The sequence below is a fragment of the Pseudorca crassidens genome, chromosome 13 (genome assembly GCF_039906515.1).
Source record: "Pseudorca crassidens isolate mPseCra1 chromosome 13, mPseCra1.hap1, whole genome shotgun sequence".
NCBI lineage: Eukaryota > Metazoa > Chordata > Mammalia > Artiodactyla > Delphinidae > Pseudorca > Pseudorca crassidens.
Genome location: NC_090308.1, coordinates 12,614,684 through 12,629,007, shown reverse-complemented (window position 1 = coordinate 12,629,007; position 14,324 = coordinate 12,614,684). Strand labels below are relative to the sequence as shown.

Sequence of the window (14,324 nt, the reverse complement as noted above, 5' to 3'; positions counted from 1 at the left end):
AAGGCAATTTATTATCTACTTCAATATTTTCTTTGTTCCTTTTTCACAGAGATATCTTATGTATTTTAAGGAGCTTATGTGTTACTGGTTGTAACTTTTATAATCTTCAAATTTTTAAGATTCTCTAAACAAAATGTGGGTGCCTAGTAACGAGTCAAATTGTGTGCACCGACAATTGTGAAAAATATAAATATCTCGATACGAAGAAATCTGTAAGCTGAAGACCATTGGAGGAGGCCACATCAGTTGTTGTAAAACAGATTTCCCAACGTAATTAAATCTTTTCATTTAATAATAAAAACATCGATCGTCTCGAATCAATTATTTTGCGGCTGCCACCAGACGGCGCTATAACCCTTTGTAGACGATAAAAGCCCAGCCATGCCACACTTCCCAGGGAGTTTTTATTTTGAGGAAGCAACATTGCAGGGCAGAAAACGAACACCACTGGGACATTTCCAATGTTTTCCAGGTCATTTTACTAGATCTATTTTCTCCTGTTTTTATTTTTATCTTACAAGTCATCCTCAAACACACAGAGCAGGAGAAATGAGTCATGTCTCTTTTTTCAGTTCGGTCAAAGAGGGTAGAAGACAGAACAAAGTACAATGAGATTGAAGGTATCATTCCTACATTAACATCTTGCCCCCAAACACCATGCAGTGCAAAAAACGTCACATCCCCATCATGCAAGGGCGTTAAAATGGTGGTTTAAAATCCTGGGCTTAAACGTAAAATAGATAGCTAGTGGGAAGCAGCCGCATAGCACAGGGAGATCGGCTCGGGGCTTTGTGACCACCTGGAGGGGTGGGATAGGGAGGGTGGGAGGGAGGGAGACGCAAGAGGGAAGAGATATGGGAACATATGTATAACTGATTCACTTTGTTATAAAGCAGAAACTAACACACCATTGTAAAGCAATTCTACTCCAATAAAGATGTTAAATAAATAAATTAATTAAATCCTGGGCTTTATTAAGAGATGCTCGACGTCTCCCTGGGGCATGCTTCCCCTTTGGACTCAAAGAAATATCAAAACAGGGCAGTGAAGTCTTCTCACAGCAGGAGAAATTGAACTATTTTTTAAAATATCTATAAATATCTATTTTTTTCTTCTTTGTTTTCTCTGTGGTCTGTGGTGATGTGAGGAAGAATAGAGATGTGCAGAGGAGGTAAGAACATCACTTCCTGTCTCACAACATAGAGAAACACGTAGAGGTTCGTTATCTTGTTTGCTGAGACGAGCAGCTCTCAGTGCTGGGTGGAAGGATGGCCCATCCCCAGTCCATTTCCTATGCGTGGCTAAAATCTAGTTTCAGGGGCTTCCATTTTTAGTGACATATTACAAAACCATAGGCAGGACAGTCTCCTCACATTTCTAGGACTCCATTCCTCTTATAAGTGTACAAAAAAAATTGAAAGGTGAAATACATTGGAAAACCCCAATCAAATATCAAATTCTATTAGACGAAGAAGAGATGCATCCTAAAACTTCATTTGGACACGGCAGCTTCGCAACACAAAGTGACGGTTGGATGGGCACCTTGTGTGCCTAAATTACTCACTCAATCGTCTGTGTGGCCTCATCAAAATATTATCTTTCAATCAGAGTATCGTACAAAGAGGTGCGTGTCCATGAATTTAAATATGGCTGGAATTGGTATAGCCCCTCTCTTCAAAAGACTTAAAAGTATCTGGATCGTCTCTATGATATTGTTTGTGACTTAGAGGCTGTCTGAGGAAATTAGCATAATTACATGAAAAGGAATTGAAAGGAAAGTTAAGGTCCTAACCCTTAATCACTAAGCTCGGTCTCTGGCATCTCCTGACACGTTTTAAAAGGAAAACAAAATAAATGGATCCCTTCCATCCAAGGATCTCACAGCTCCTAACGAGCAGTGTACTTTACAGAAGGAAGGAAAGGAAGCAGAGTGATAAGTTACACCCCAAGCCACAGCCAGCCCAGCAGCAGGTCACTGCAGGAGGGACAGTAACCTCTCAGGCCATGAGGAAGAGACTGTACTCAAGGAAAAGGGGCCTTTGGGTTTCCAGTGGATGACCTCGCAAAAGCTACCACGGCCCTGTGCCCATTGCAGCGCGATGGCACATACAGTCCAAATCCAGCTGCTGGGTCCCCGCAGCCACCGCACAAGGCAGAGGCACAGGGAGGAGGGAGACTCACGGCAGCTGTGCCCCTACTTCCTAGCACAACGTAACACAGAGTGAAAGCATCCTCAGAAGGGAAGTCACAAGTGAGCAGGTGAGTTTGGTCTAGAAGAGCCGGGTGCGAAATCGTGCATCTCAGTTTAACTTTCGTTTGGGAGGTTCTGCATAGTAACTGTTCTAACTAACAAAGCAAAACATCTCGACGAACCTGACTTTGAAAAGTGACTGAAAAGCTAGACTGAGTAATCTCACGGATCTGTTTTGCCTTTAAGTTAGAGTGGTACCAATGGACTTTAAAAGGTCAGTTAAATATGTATTCATGAAAAGTCAAAGTAAAGCGTTAGAATATATTTGCAAGCCCTGGCCAAAAGCTTTCGAAGCACTTCACTTTAGGAAAAACTGGTTTAACGTTTATAGGTTGGTGCTGGAAACCAAAGAGGAAAAGGTAGAAGAATGCCTTATCATTCCATCCTTTCCTCTGCGATTATTTCTCCTTTCCTCACCCCTTTGGTTACTTTGTGAATCCTAAACAGTCCACCTAATTATGGGAAGAATTAGATGCTGCTAATTACAGAAAGAATCGATGCTGATTTCTAGAGCAAAGAGATTAAAGCACCGGCCTTCAAACCAGAAACTTCAGGGTCCAGTCTGAGGACCTAAATGTTTGCTTCTCTCTCTGCCAACAGTAAACTCACAGAGGGCCAGGTCCCCTCTTCTGCAGGGTCTGAGCCCTGCCCAGTACGCTCCAACTGTTGCAGGAGCACCTAAATGTTTACTGCGCCAAACTGACTAGCATGGCCTTTCAGAAGCTTCTAGTATTACAACTTGCTTCCTGGGTTTTTGGGTTTTTTTTTTTTTCTTAATGCTAAGGTTGTTTTTTGTTTACAAAGTATTAAGACTTCTTAGTAAAGCTTAGGGAAAATTTCAACAACTATTTCCGTTTAGTTCGCAGATAAAATTCAGGGGGTTATTTCCATTTGAATGTCAAGCCACACACACACTTTGACACTATAAAGCCAACGATGTTGTGTTGACAACTTGCTAGGGGTTAGGCCAAAATGGGTCTTTCATGGGTTGTGGTTATTCTTATGGTGAGAAGTATTCATGGTGATTAGCGGGTGAAAACTTTCCTATTGTTTCTCTAATAAAATGAGTTCTCTTAAACGGTAAACCCCCAAAATTCTATTCGTCTTCCATCAAAAGACTGCATTAATTGTGCTTCCTCTGGTTTAGGATACGTAGGCATAAATGGCATAAAACTTAAAGTATATTTACTAGAAGGGATAATGTAAGAGGGAAGTCCTTTTCTGGTTAGGAAGATCGTCTACAACAGATAGAAATCTAAGCATTCTGGAGAGAGAGAGAAAAAAGAGAGAAAGAAGCAGAGAGAAAAGCCAGAAAATAAAGATTATTAATGCATGCCCTCCATTTATCCCACAAGATCTCCTGAGCATTCCTCAGACATTATAGTGCAACATAATAACTCCAGTGAATCAATAGTATTCCTATTTTTCTCAAGCAAAAAGTATATACTTTGAAACATATACTGAATAAAACATATAATATCATCTTTTAAGACACTAGTAATTTGAACTTCTATAAATATTCTTAAATAACAAATATATTATATTTAGCTATTCACATAGGACACAAAGTGACACATAGACATACAAAAATAAAACAGTCATGTTTTAACTCTTTTGCTGTTTCTGTTGGGTTGATTTTTTTTAGATACTAAAGATACTAAAACAATTCAGACACCAGAATCATCTTGTCAATATTGATCCTAGGGAATCTGGATGTACATTTATTTATTTATTTATTTATTTATTTATTTATTTACTTATTTACTTATTTATTTATTTTAGGCCGTGCTGCACTGCCTGGGGGATCTTAGTTCCCCAACCAGGAATTGAACCCGGCCCCTCGGCAGTGAGACTGCGGAGTCCTAACCACCGGACCGCCAGGGAAGTCCCTGGTTGTACATTTATACTGTGCATAGCTACCACCCCCAAGGGCAAAGGCAGTAAACATTCCTCGCTGGACATATTACTATGTCCTACAGTGGTTTAGAAAATCTCAGAGGGAACAGAGGTGTCCAAGTGTAATGAGAGAGTTTTCTTTAGCTGTTCTGTGGCAAGGAAACATTAATCAGATCCCTTACCCAAACTGGATAAAGTCTGAAAATATTAAGCTGTCCTTTGAGTGGAATATAGGACACGCCTCCTCCTTGGGCGTTCCCGCACACCATTTGCTATGAAGTATTTCTCAACACGTGGAAAAGGCACCACCATTCTGGACCAAAGGCAAGCGATTTGGGTTCCACAATATCACATCTGTCCTGCCCCGGTTACTGCTGTAGATAGCATTCCTCCACTCAAAAGATGACTTAGGGAACTCAGCGACGCTACCAAATGGGATATATACATTCTTCTTTTGGAAAACAGAGTATTTCTATGAAGAAGTATCCCTGGTAAAAAGTGATCTTTTGTCCATGGAATGTTGTCATTCTCTTGAGAGCAACAAACAGAGGTGACAGTTCTCACATCCCACCTAGAACTTAGCATGGCCGGGGGCTCCCAGAAGGAACACAGAGACCATTTGCTCAGCTGGACTCCATCCCTCCAGCTGGAATGGAAGCACTGAAACTGGTGATGCAGCGTCAGTGTTTGTCTTCACCCCAGTTGCATCCCTAGAGGAGGAGCTGGTGCTTCCAGGAACTGGCTTTCAGTTTTCCTTTATAAGGAAAAATGTTAAGCTACTACAACATCTTGAAGAGTTGCTTTGGGGTAAGATGCGGGGGGGAGAGCATCCTGGCTTGTTCTCAAATAGAATTTTCAATGCAGGCAGAGGAAGGTGGTTTCTCGAGTCCCTGGAGGGAGCCTTCGGGGGTGGACGTAGGGGTCCTCTGCTGTTGATGCTGCTGGTAGATATCCTGGATGAGCAGGGTGTTCATGACCTTCCACTCCCTGTATTTTCTGGCTGTCAGCTTCGGATCATCCAGCAGCTGGTTAATCATGGCCAGGTCATGTTCTTTACACTGTCCAAGTAGAAAAAAGAGAGAGAGAGAGAAGGGAGGGAAGGAGAGAGAGAGAGAGAGAGAGAGAAGAGAGTGAGATGTGGTGACTATCTTAATTTCAATAAACCATCTTCAGCCCTTTTACAAATAAACTCACATATACCTTGACTGTAAAATTATCAAAGTGTTTTTACATATTAATATTCAAGTCCCTACAACAACCCTAAGAGATATGGCAAGACACCCATTTACATAGGCTGACCACAAAGAAGGTAGGCATCCCACCCAAGACTTAGGGGAAGAACTAGGCATATAACCAAGGTCTCCTATGTCACTCTTCCCTGATCAATCCACTATTCCACACTACAGTCATATTTCTATCTCAGTGTGAGCTTTATTCCTCCTGGAATGGATAATTGTATAATCATGCTGTTAACCATCCAAACTTCACTAAGTAAAGCTGGGACATAGTACTTTTCCTAAGACATAAGTCAGTACAAAAATATATCTTTTTAGAGACAGAGATAGAGATAGAGATAGAAATAGAGATAGAGATATATATTGGATCTGGCCCAACACTGAAATAGCCCACTTAAAAACTCATCAGTTGCCTTATGCTTTGCATATATCTTACCCTTTTTCCTTAAGAAAATCCCTTTATCAGGGAGCTCATTATATTGGGATAATCCTATTCCTTATGCCTTGATCCCAATACATTCTATCCTTACATAATGAAATATATATATATATATATATATATATATATATTTTTTTTTTTTTTTTTAGGGATTTCCCTGGTGGCACAATGGTTAAGAAACCACCTGCCAATGCAGGGGATACAGGTTCGAGCCCTGGTCCGGGAAGGTCCCACATGCCACGGAGCAACTAAGCTCATGCGCCACAACTACTGAGCCTGCACTCTAGAGCCCATGAGCCACAACTACTGAGCCCGTGGGCCACAACTACTGAAGCCCATGCGCCTAGAGCCCGTGCTCTGCAACAAGAGAAGCCACCGCAATGAGAAGCCCGCGCACCGCAACGAAGAGTAGTCCCCGCTCGCCACAACTAGAGAAAGCCCATGCACAGCAATGAAGACCCCATGCAGCCAAAAATAAATAAATTTATTTTTAAAAAATATATATCTTTTTATTTTCTATTAAATTATACCGTTTTTAATAAATTTCACACATTTAATATATACAGAATAAATATGTAGGCTATCATTTTATTCAAAGAAAAGACTATTAAACTTCCATCCAAATAGTGCATATTTCACTGATGCTAGTAGACAATCTATTCATATTACTTCACCTGCCTCCTCTGTAACCAATGACACATTTCCAGAATGTCTGTCTCAGGTTAGGGGATTTTTCTGTAGTCAAGGAATGGAGTGAAACATAAGAGGTATCAGCCGCCACATTCAAAAAAAGATCTCTCAACCTGACACATTTATCTCAAATCTATTCCTGTTCCCTTCATCCCTGTGCACATAATCCCACTTTCAGATACAAAGTCCACTATATCACACTTGACCTGCTGCTACAGCCTCCCAAGTGAGGTTCCTGCCTCCAGTCCCCACTTTGTATCCACCCTCTGCCCGACAGTGCAAGGGGTCCCCCTAAAATTCCAAGTATTCTTAATAGCTCCCCTTCATGCCCAAGGTTCCGTGGACATGAGCCCATCCTCCACTTCCTTCTTCCTTTCCTCTCTAAGAGTGTTGATGTGGATTTTCTCCCCGACACGCTGCTACTTCATACCCCCGGGATGTGCCACACAGAGGACCTTCTCCACCTTCCTTCACTGGAGGACTCTAATTCCTTGAGGGACCTTCACATGGAACATTTCCCAGTTGTTTTTTTTACTGGATTTTACTACAACTCATAAAGGTATACTCACTTCAGGCATCATGCTCTCCAAAAACCCTCCGAACCCCCAGATTGAACCGAGAAGCTTTTTGTATGTTCACGTGCCTTCCAATGCTGGGATCCAGCCCTCTTAGAACTTACCATGTTACGCTGAGATGTTCGTGGCTCTGTCACGCCACCTATTCTAAAGCTTCTTAAGGAAGGTGACAGGGAACGTATTTTATTCATTCCTGTATTCCCTGTACCTAACACAGTCATGAATGACAGGTAGACATTTAATGCCTGTTCACTACTGAACTGCTCTCTCTGCCTAGATCCAGGTCAGCACGTGCTAAACATTCACAACTGTGCTCACGGGTCAAAGTTCAAATTCATGACCACTGCCATTAAATGCACTTTCACTACTATCCAATCATTGTGTTTTCTTATCCCTTTTCTCTCCCCCTCTCCCAAATGACTATTTCAAAACTTCTCATTTCTACTCAAATCTCCTCCCCAATCCTCCCTTGTAGCTGATGACCCTGCTCTTTATTTTTTTGAGGAAACGGAAACTATCAGAAGAGTAGTTCTCCCAAGCTCCCAGCACCTTCTACTACATCAGCACCAATATAAGCTGCCTTCCTTCCTGTTCATTTGGGTGAAGTATCTGTGCTCCTAGCGAAGCCCGATCTCTCTACTTGTACAAGTGCTTCCTCTCTCGCATTCAAGAAATTCACTTCCGCAATTCTCCCCTCTTTCCTGTGACTCGTCAGTCTCCTGTCTCCATGTGATCATTCTCACGGGCGTACAAGCATGCTCTCATTTCTCCCATCGTAAAAGCCCTCCCTTGAGCCCACTTCACTATTCCTGCTAACGTTCAGCTCTTCTCTGCCTCCAACGTCCTTGCGCCCGTTCTTTCACAGAATGTCTCCAATCAGGCTTCTGCCCCCATCCTTCCACCAAAACTGCTCTGGTTAGGGCCATCTATGACCACCATGCTGCTAAGTCCAATGATCAATTATTCATCTTCAACTTATCAACAGCATCTAAAACTGCTGACTACTCCTTCTTGAACACCTTCATCATGTTGCTTCTGTGACACATTTTCCTGAATCTTCTCGTCCCAGAGTGACCGCTTATTCTCAGCCTCCTTTGCTGGTTCCACCCAATCTCTTAACACTGGTATGCCCCAGAGCTCCAGATTTAGCCTATTCTCTGTTTTATTTACATTCGTGCTCTTGGAAATTTCACATACTCTCTTCCCCTCTCCCTACACACTGAGGGTCCCAAATCTACCTTGCCAGCCTTACCATCTCCCTGAACACCATACTTGTTGATCCCTTCAGCAGCTCCATTTGGGCGTCTCCAATAAAACGTATCCAAAACTTACTTCCTGTTATTCTCAATACCCCCAGCTACTCCCAATACGTACTGAAACCTGCTCCTACCACAGTCATCCTCAAAGCACCTCATGGCAACTCCATCTTGCCAGCTGCTCAGGCCAGACACTGGAGTTGTCCCTGACTCCTTCTCTTACTCCCAATGTACCAGAAAATTCAGATGGTTCTACCTTCGAAATATGTCAAGCTATGGCACAGCTCTGTTGAGCACTTTCCAAAGGCTTCCTATCGCACTCTGAGTTGAAGCCAAGGTGTTTGCAATGTCAGCGAGGCATTACAGGCTATGATCCCCTGCTGCCCCTTGGACCCATGGCTCTGCTCCCCGTCTTGCCTCCCCACCCCATTCCAGCCACACTGACCTCCTTACCCATCCTTAAATGGACCAGGCACACCCCCATCCCAAGGAATGTGCGTTTTTGTCCCTGTTACTCGAAACATTCTGCCTCAGGTAGACTGAAGGCTCACTCCCTTTCCTTTTTCAGATTTTACTCAAATTCTATCTTTTAAAGAGGCTTCTCATGCTTATCCTAGTTACAAATCAGTCCCTCAACATTCCTTATTCCCCTTCTCTCCTATTTGCTATCAAATGTACCATCACCTAGCACACTACAAATTTAACGTATTTATTTTGTTTATTTTTTTCTCCACCTAAATGTAAGCTTCATGAGGTCAAGCGCTTTTGTCTGATATACAGCCAGGTGTCTGAAAGAATGACTGACACACAGTAGACTTTCACTAAATACCTGTTGAAAAAAATGAATAAATCAAATAAGAAGTAAATGAAAGAACTAGTCACCCATTTGCCTTTTAACCTCTTTTGCATCATGAATGCTATTTAGAGTCTGAGGAAATTCTCTCCATAAACGGACAAACAAACAAACAAACAAAATATATATATATAATTATATATATGATATACGTATTATTGAATATATCTGTACTATATCTACATAATATATAATATGTTATATAGATATATATTACAGATATATAGGTAGATACAGGCATAGACATAGACATAGACATAGACATAGATATATCCACACATTTACATATAGTTTTAGGGATTCTAAGAACTGGCAGCATGTATTTTATCCAAATGAGGTATCTGCTCATGCATGATCCCAAACATTAGTGGCACACAAATGTATTTTCTGTACTCTACAATTAGCTTTAACTTACATTTTATTTGGGGTGTTTTATTACATTTTCTTCTTTTCTTCTTTTCCTACTTCTAGATTGGTCAGAATAATATGGATTTCGAGGGAAAAGTACCACACATATAGTAATCTGAGTGGTGAGATTTATAATTTTACAGCAAGAGAGCAAGGGTGTGGTGATAAATGGAGATCAAAAGATATATTTGGGTTTCAGGAAGGAGAGAAAACTGTGCAGTAGGAAAGTAACCAAAGAGGGATATGAAGCAGGTTGGCCAGGACCCAGAAGCAGAGGGAAGAAAGGTTAGTTAATAAGGGGGTAACTAGGAAGGATTGCTGGTAGAAAGTCAAGCAGGACCAAGAGAGTTTTCTTTCTTCTCTCTGAGTTCTCCACATCTCTACTTCCAAAAACAATCTTTTCCGAAAAAAAAAAAAAAAGCTTTCATTCTCTAATATTACCATAGTTCTATTCATATGAAGTTACTTAAGGAGTGTTACTTTGTTCTTAAGAAATTTTGATATCTGTGCAGAGAGAGATCCTAATATTTTATTGAAAAAAACTACTAAATAAGATCTTTGCAGATCAACCAAATTTGGAAAATTGATTTTTTTAAGGCAAAAATGAATTCACCACCACTCTAAAGGGGATAAAAGGTTTTAGGAAAGGGTCTCTTCAACTAACACTTCTCAAATGGTTTTTAGCTCTAAATAATGCAAATTTCTTACCATTCAGCTCAAGTCCGTGTTAGTTCTTTTATGGATAAAAGAAAAAACTGTAGATAAGAATAGAGAGGAAGGAAATTAATGCAACAACTTAACCCCCTGAGCTCCTTCCTTGACTCAGCACCCTGGGGTCAACAGGCATCACGCAAAGGCCCTGCTCCTCCCCTATAGAGCAGCGGGCTCACTGGATGCTTTGAACCACTTTGACAACATACTCCTGGCTTTCTGGCAGGCAGGCAGAGTCTGGTAGGGGTTCTGAAAAATAATGTACTTCCATTCTTCACTCCAAATATTCAGTACATGGCTTGCCTTAAGACCTAAGCACTGGAAATGTGTTCTACCAGAGCAGGTGGGCAAAGAAGTGCTCGTTCCTCTTTTGACACAGGCAAGAGGAATCTTGGGAGAAAGTTTCAGTTGGACCCATTAATCATTCCATTAATCATTCATTTAAAAATAAATACAGGCTTAGCCAAAAGTCCGGGGATGTGGAGCTATCAGAAACTCCTAAAGGTCTAATCTAAAGGCCTTTAGTGTGTGACAAGATAGTTTGCTCAACTTTCTAAAAGAATTTCCATGAAGAGCATTCATTCCAATACAGTCCCAGTGAGAGGATTTTTCTTCATTTCTGGAATGTGCCTATTACTAAGACAAACATTATTATTCAAACAGTTTCCTTGTTTCTGCATGAAACTGTTCTTTTTGCTTGTCCACACTCCGGCTTTGAAGTATTTTTTAAGTAAACATTTATACTGCAACGTAACACATAGAGAAAAACGCGCATACAAGGTTTGTGCTTGATGCAATTATCACAAAATGAACACATCTGTGTAGCCACCATCAAAGTCAAAAAAGACTTATCTCAGAAGCTTCACTTGTGGCCTCTCCCAGTGCATATTCTCCCCTCCCCCTCAAAGGCAACCACTATCCTGACTGCTTTGAGTTTTAAAGACAGTTAAAATAATTCTGATAGCTTTGTGACATGAATGAACATGATGTACCAAATAATCTTTCTCTAATGAATAGGTTGATGTGCTTTTTCTCTTTTTTTTCAACAAGGTCAATTTCCACATCATCATGTCCTCCTCGGAGGTTCACAGGAATACATAACATGGGGTACATTTCATCAGCCCCAGCATAAGGGATCTGTGGAAAGGTCTTCTTTCCAGAAATGTTCAGAGAGTGCAATTCTTCAGCTGGGTGGGGTAGAGAGCCCCTGAGATGGCCCCAATGTTCCTTGCTCCCCGGTACTCATGCCCTTCTGTAATTCCCCTCCTTGACTGCAGGAAGGCTGACCTAGCGACTTGCTTCTAATGAACAGAATACTGTAAATGCGATGTGATGTCACTCCTGAGATTGGGGTATAACCCACCCTGCTCGCTCACTCTCGCAGCTTTACTGCTCTGCAGGCAGCCAGCTTCTATTTTGGGAACTGCCCTATGAAGAGACTCACATGGGAAGGAACTGGGGGTGGCCTCCAGCCAACAGACAGTGAACAACTGAGACCCTCAGTCCAACAACCTGCGAGGAACTGAATCCTGCCAACAACCACGTGAGAGAGCTTGGAAGCACACCCTCCCCCAGTGGAGGAATGAAAACTGATGCCTGGATTACAGCCCCAGCTGATGCCTGGATTACAGCCTTATAAGAGACTCTGAAGCAGAAGCACCTAACCAAGCCACACCCAAATGCCTGACTCACAGAAACTGTGAAATGATGAATGTCTATTGCCTGTAGCTGCTAAGTTTGTGGGTATTTTGTTGCCTAGCAATAGATAACTAATACCTGGGAAGAAAAGAAAAAGATGCTGAGTTCCTCAAGTCTGTGGCCATAGTGCATGGAGAACAAGACATCACAGAGAACCAGCTGCGTCAGTAAAACCTTTGAATTCTTTGTACAAACCTGTGCTCCCAGTTTCCAAGCCCCTGGCCATGGTCGGATGAAGGTCCAGAATCCTGAGTTTCCTGCTCTTTGGAAAGCTGAGACCACCGTCTCTCTCCTTCTAGAAGTAGCCTGAACTGTCCGGGCTCTCCTTAGCCTCTATTCCCTACTTCTCCCAATGTGGGCTGCAACATCTCATCCACTTTTATGCATCTGCCTAGGCCAGCTCCTCCTCCTTGAATGCACTTCCTTCTCTTCCTGATTTTCTTCATCTCTTATGATGGGCCAGTTTCAGCATCTCCATGGCATTGTCCCTAATGGCCTCAGGTAGGCAGCTGTTTCCCTCCTCTGGGCTACCAAAGCTGATATCAACTATAGCACTTATCACATCTCATAGCAATTGTTTTCCTTTATGTTTCCATTGTCCAGTGGGGTCTTCTCAGTGGTCCCAGTGTCCTAGAGTAGTGCCTCATACATAGTAAGAGTCGGGAAGTATTTGTTCAATAAAGAATGTATTCACTCGTATCAGTTATCGCAGATAAGACAGTAAAATCCCAACACAGTACGGCATATGACATTGGATGACCAAACACATTTATCAACTCTGTAAATACTACGGAATAGAACATATTTGACTTTGAAATGAGTGCTAGTGACGTCTTTCATCATTAAATGCTAGGGAATTTCCTCTACATTTGGGTTTTCTTTGTATAAATAAAATACACCTTTGCCTTTTATTTTTCAGCCTTATTTTTACAAGGCTTTTAGGGGGCTTAGGTCTTCCACTGACTCACTGGGACATCTGACTGAGAGTCGCTCCACCATCTTTTGTAGCCTTGTCCTTTTGATTGCTGCTATTTCTTCCTGGAGAGGGATTCAAATTCATGATGCAAAAGGACATGTACAAAACAGCATTAAATTGCGGGTCTGCAAGGCTTTCCAGAATCTATAAATCTTCTGCTAATTCAGGACTGTTTTACCAAGTATTCTGGCCTCTACTTGTTTGTGCTATGATCTCAACGTGAAAGCGGGATGCTTTTGTTATAAAGAACCATTTTAGTTATGGGAGGCCATGAACACAGCTTCAGTACATCCTGTGCCCTGTCCCTTATTCTCACTGTGAAAACATCTGCTCGTCTGCTACCGTGAAGTGTCTGTTTCCCACTGCCCAGCTCTCATGGTGTTCTTGGCTCCAGACGCAAGAGCTTAGCATCACGTAAGTCTGCTATATCTGAAATGTAGGAAGTTTCTTCTGGATATAGTCTAAAAGAACGGCACCCTTTAATGAATCAGGCAAAATCCCAAGATCTTATTAAATTTTACTGTGTATTCTCACCAGTTGACTATCTCAGGCTCTCAGCAACATTTATTATTCCAGGTCGTAGGGTACAAAAACAAATTACACATGATCCTTGCCATCTAGGAGCTTAGTATTTGAAATTTTACACCAGAGTGAATGCAAAAATCAAGGCCTATTGTAAAAACAAAACAAAACAAAAAAAAAAACAAAACAAAAAAACTGCATTGGGTGCTACTGTGTGAATTTCCTACTGTTTTAAGAATGTCAAGGGTCAACTCACCCTATAGAGACTGTATTGGCTTTTACTGCCTTTCCCTACCCTCCACCCACACATGTGGTTAGCATAAATCATTCTACAGAACCAGTATTTTCTCACGCCACATCCACAGAGTTCATCCACAGTCCGAAATTTCTTACCTTTAATGTGCTATTCAAAGTCCGGATTTTGTGGAGCTTCTCATTTATGGATGGATTTTTGCACCGTTTGACAAAGGACTTTCTCAACTCCTTTTTGGTTGAAGGTCGCCGGTCCCCAAGAGGAGATAGACTAGCTTGCTCTAACGATTTGTAGAGCTTCTCCATTTCATCATCTTCAGACACTTTTGTCTCTTCTATTAAAATAAATAAATACCAATAAACCCAGTTAATCAAGGACAGAACATTTGACATGGTCCTAAAACAAGGCCCTCCTGATACCTTGATCTTAGACTTCCAGCCTCCAAAACTGTGAGACATAAATTTTTATTGTCTAAGCCGCTCAGTTGGTGGTACTTTGTCATACCAGGGCCATGTTCCCTTTGAAGGCTATAGGGAAGGATCTGTTCCAGGCCTCTCTTCC

General features: G+C 41.7%; 2 protein-coding genes across 3 annotated transcripts in view; one reads left to right on the top strand and one right to left on the bottom strand.

Annotated features, from left to right (window-relative positions):
- The window catches only part of OPRM1 (opioid receptor mu 1), a 160,323-nt gene that overhangs the window by 79,166 nt on the left and 66,833 nt on the right, over positions 1 to 14,324 (top strand). The gene's annotated exons all lie outside the window — the stretch shown is intronic.
- The window catches only part of IPCEF1 (interaction protein for cytohesin exchange factors 1), a 183,075-nt gene continuing 169,025 nt past the window's right edge, over positions 275 to 14,324 (bottom strand). For both annotated transcript variants that reach the window (XM_067701721.1, XM_067701722.1), the window contains 2 exons: positions 13,904 to 14,097; positions 275 to 5,205 (listed from right to left, as the gene is read on the bottom strand). In XM_067701721.1, the coding sequence (XP_067557822.1) occupies positions 4,990 to 5,205; positions 13,904 to 14,097 (410 nt within the window). In that variant the 3' untranslated portion in view covers positions 275 to 4,989. The remainder of the gene's footprint in view (positions 5,206 to 13,903; positions 14,098 to 14,324) is intronic.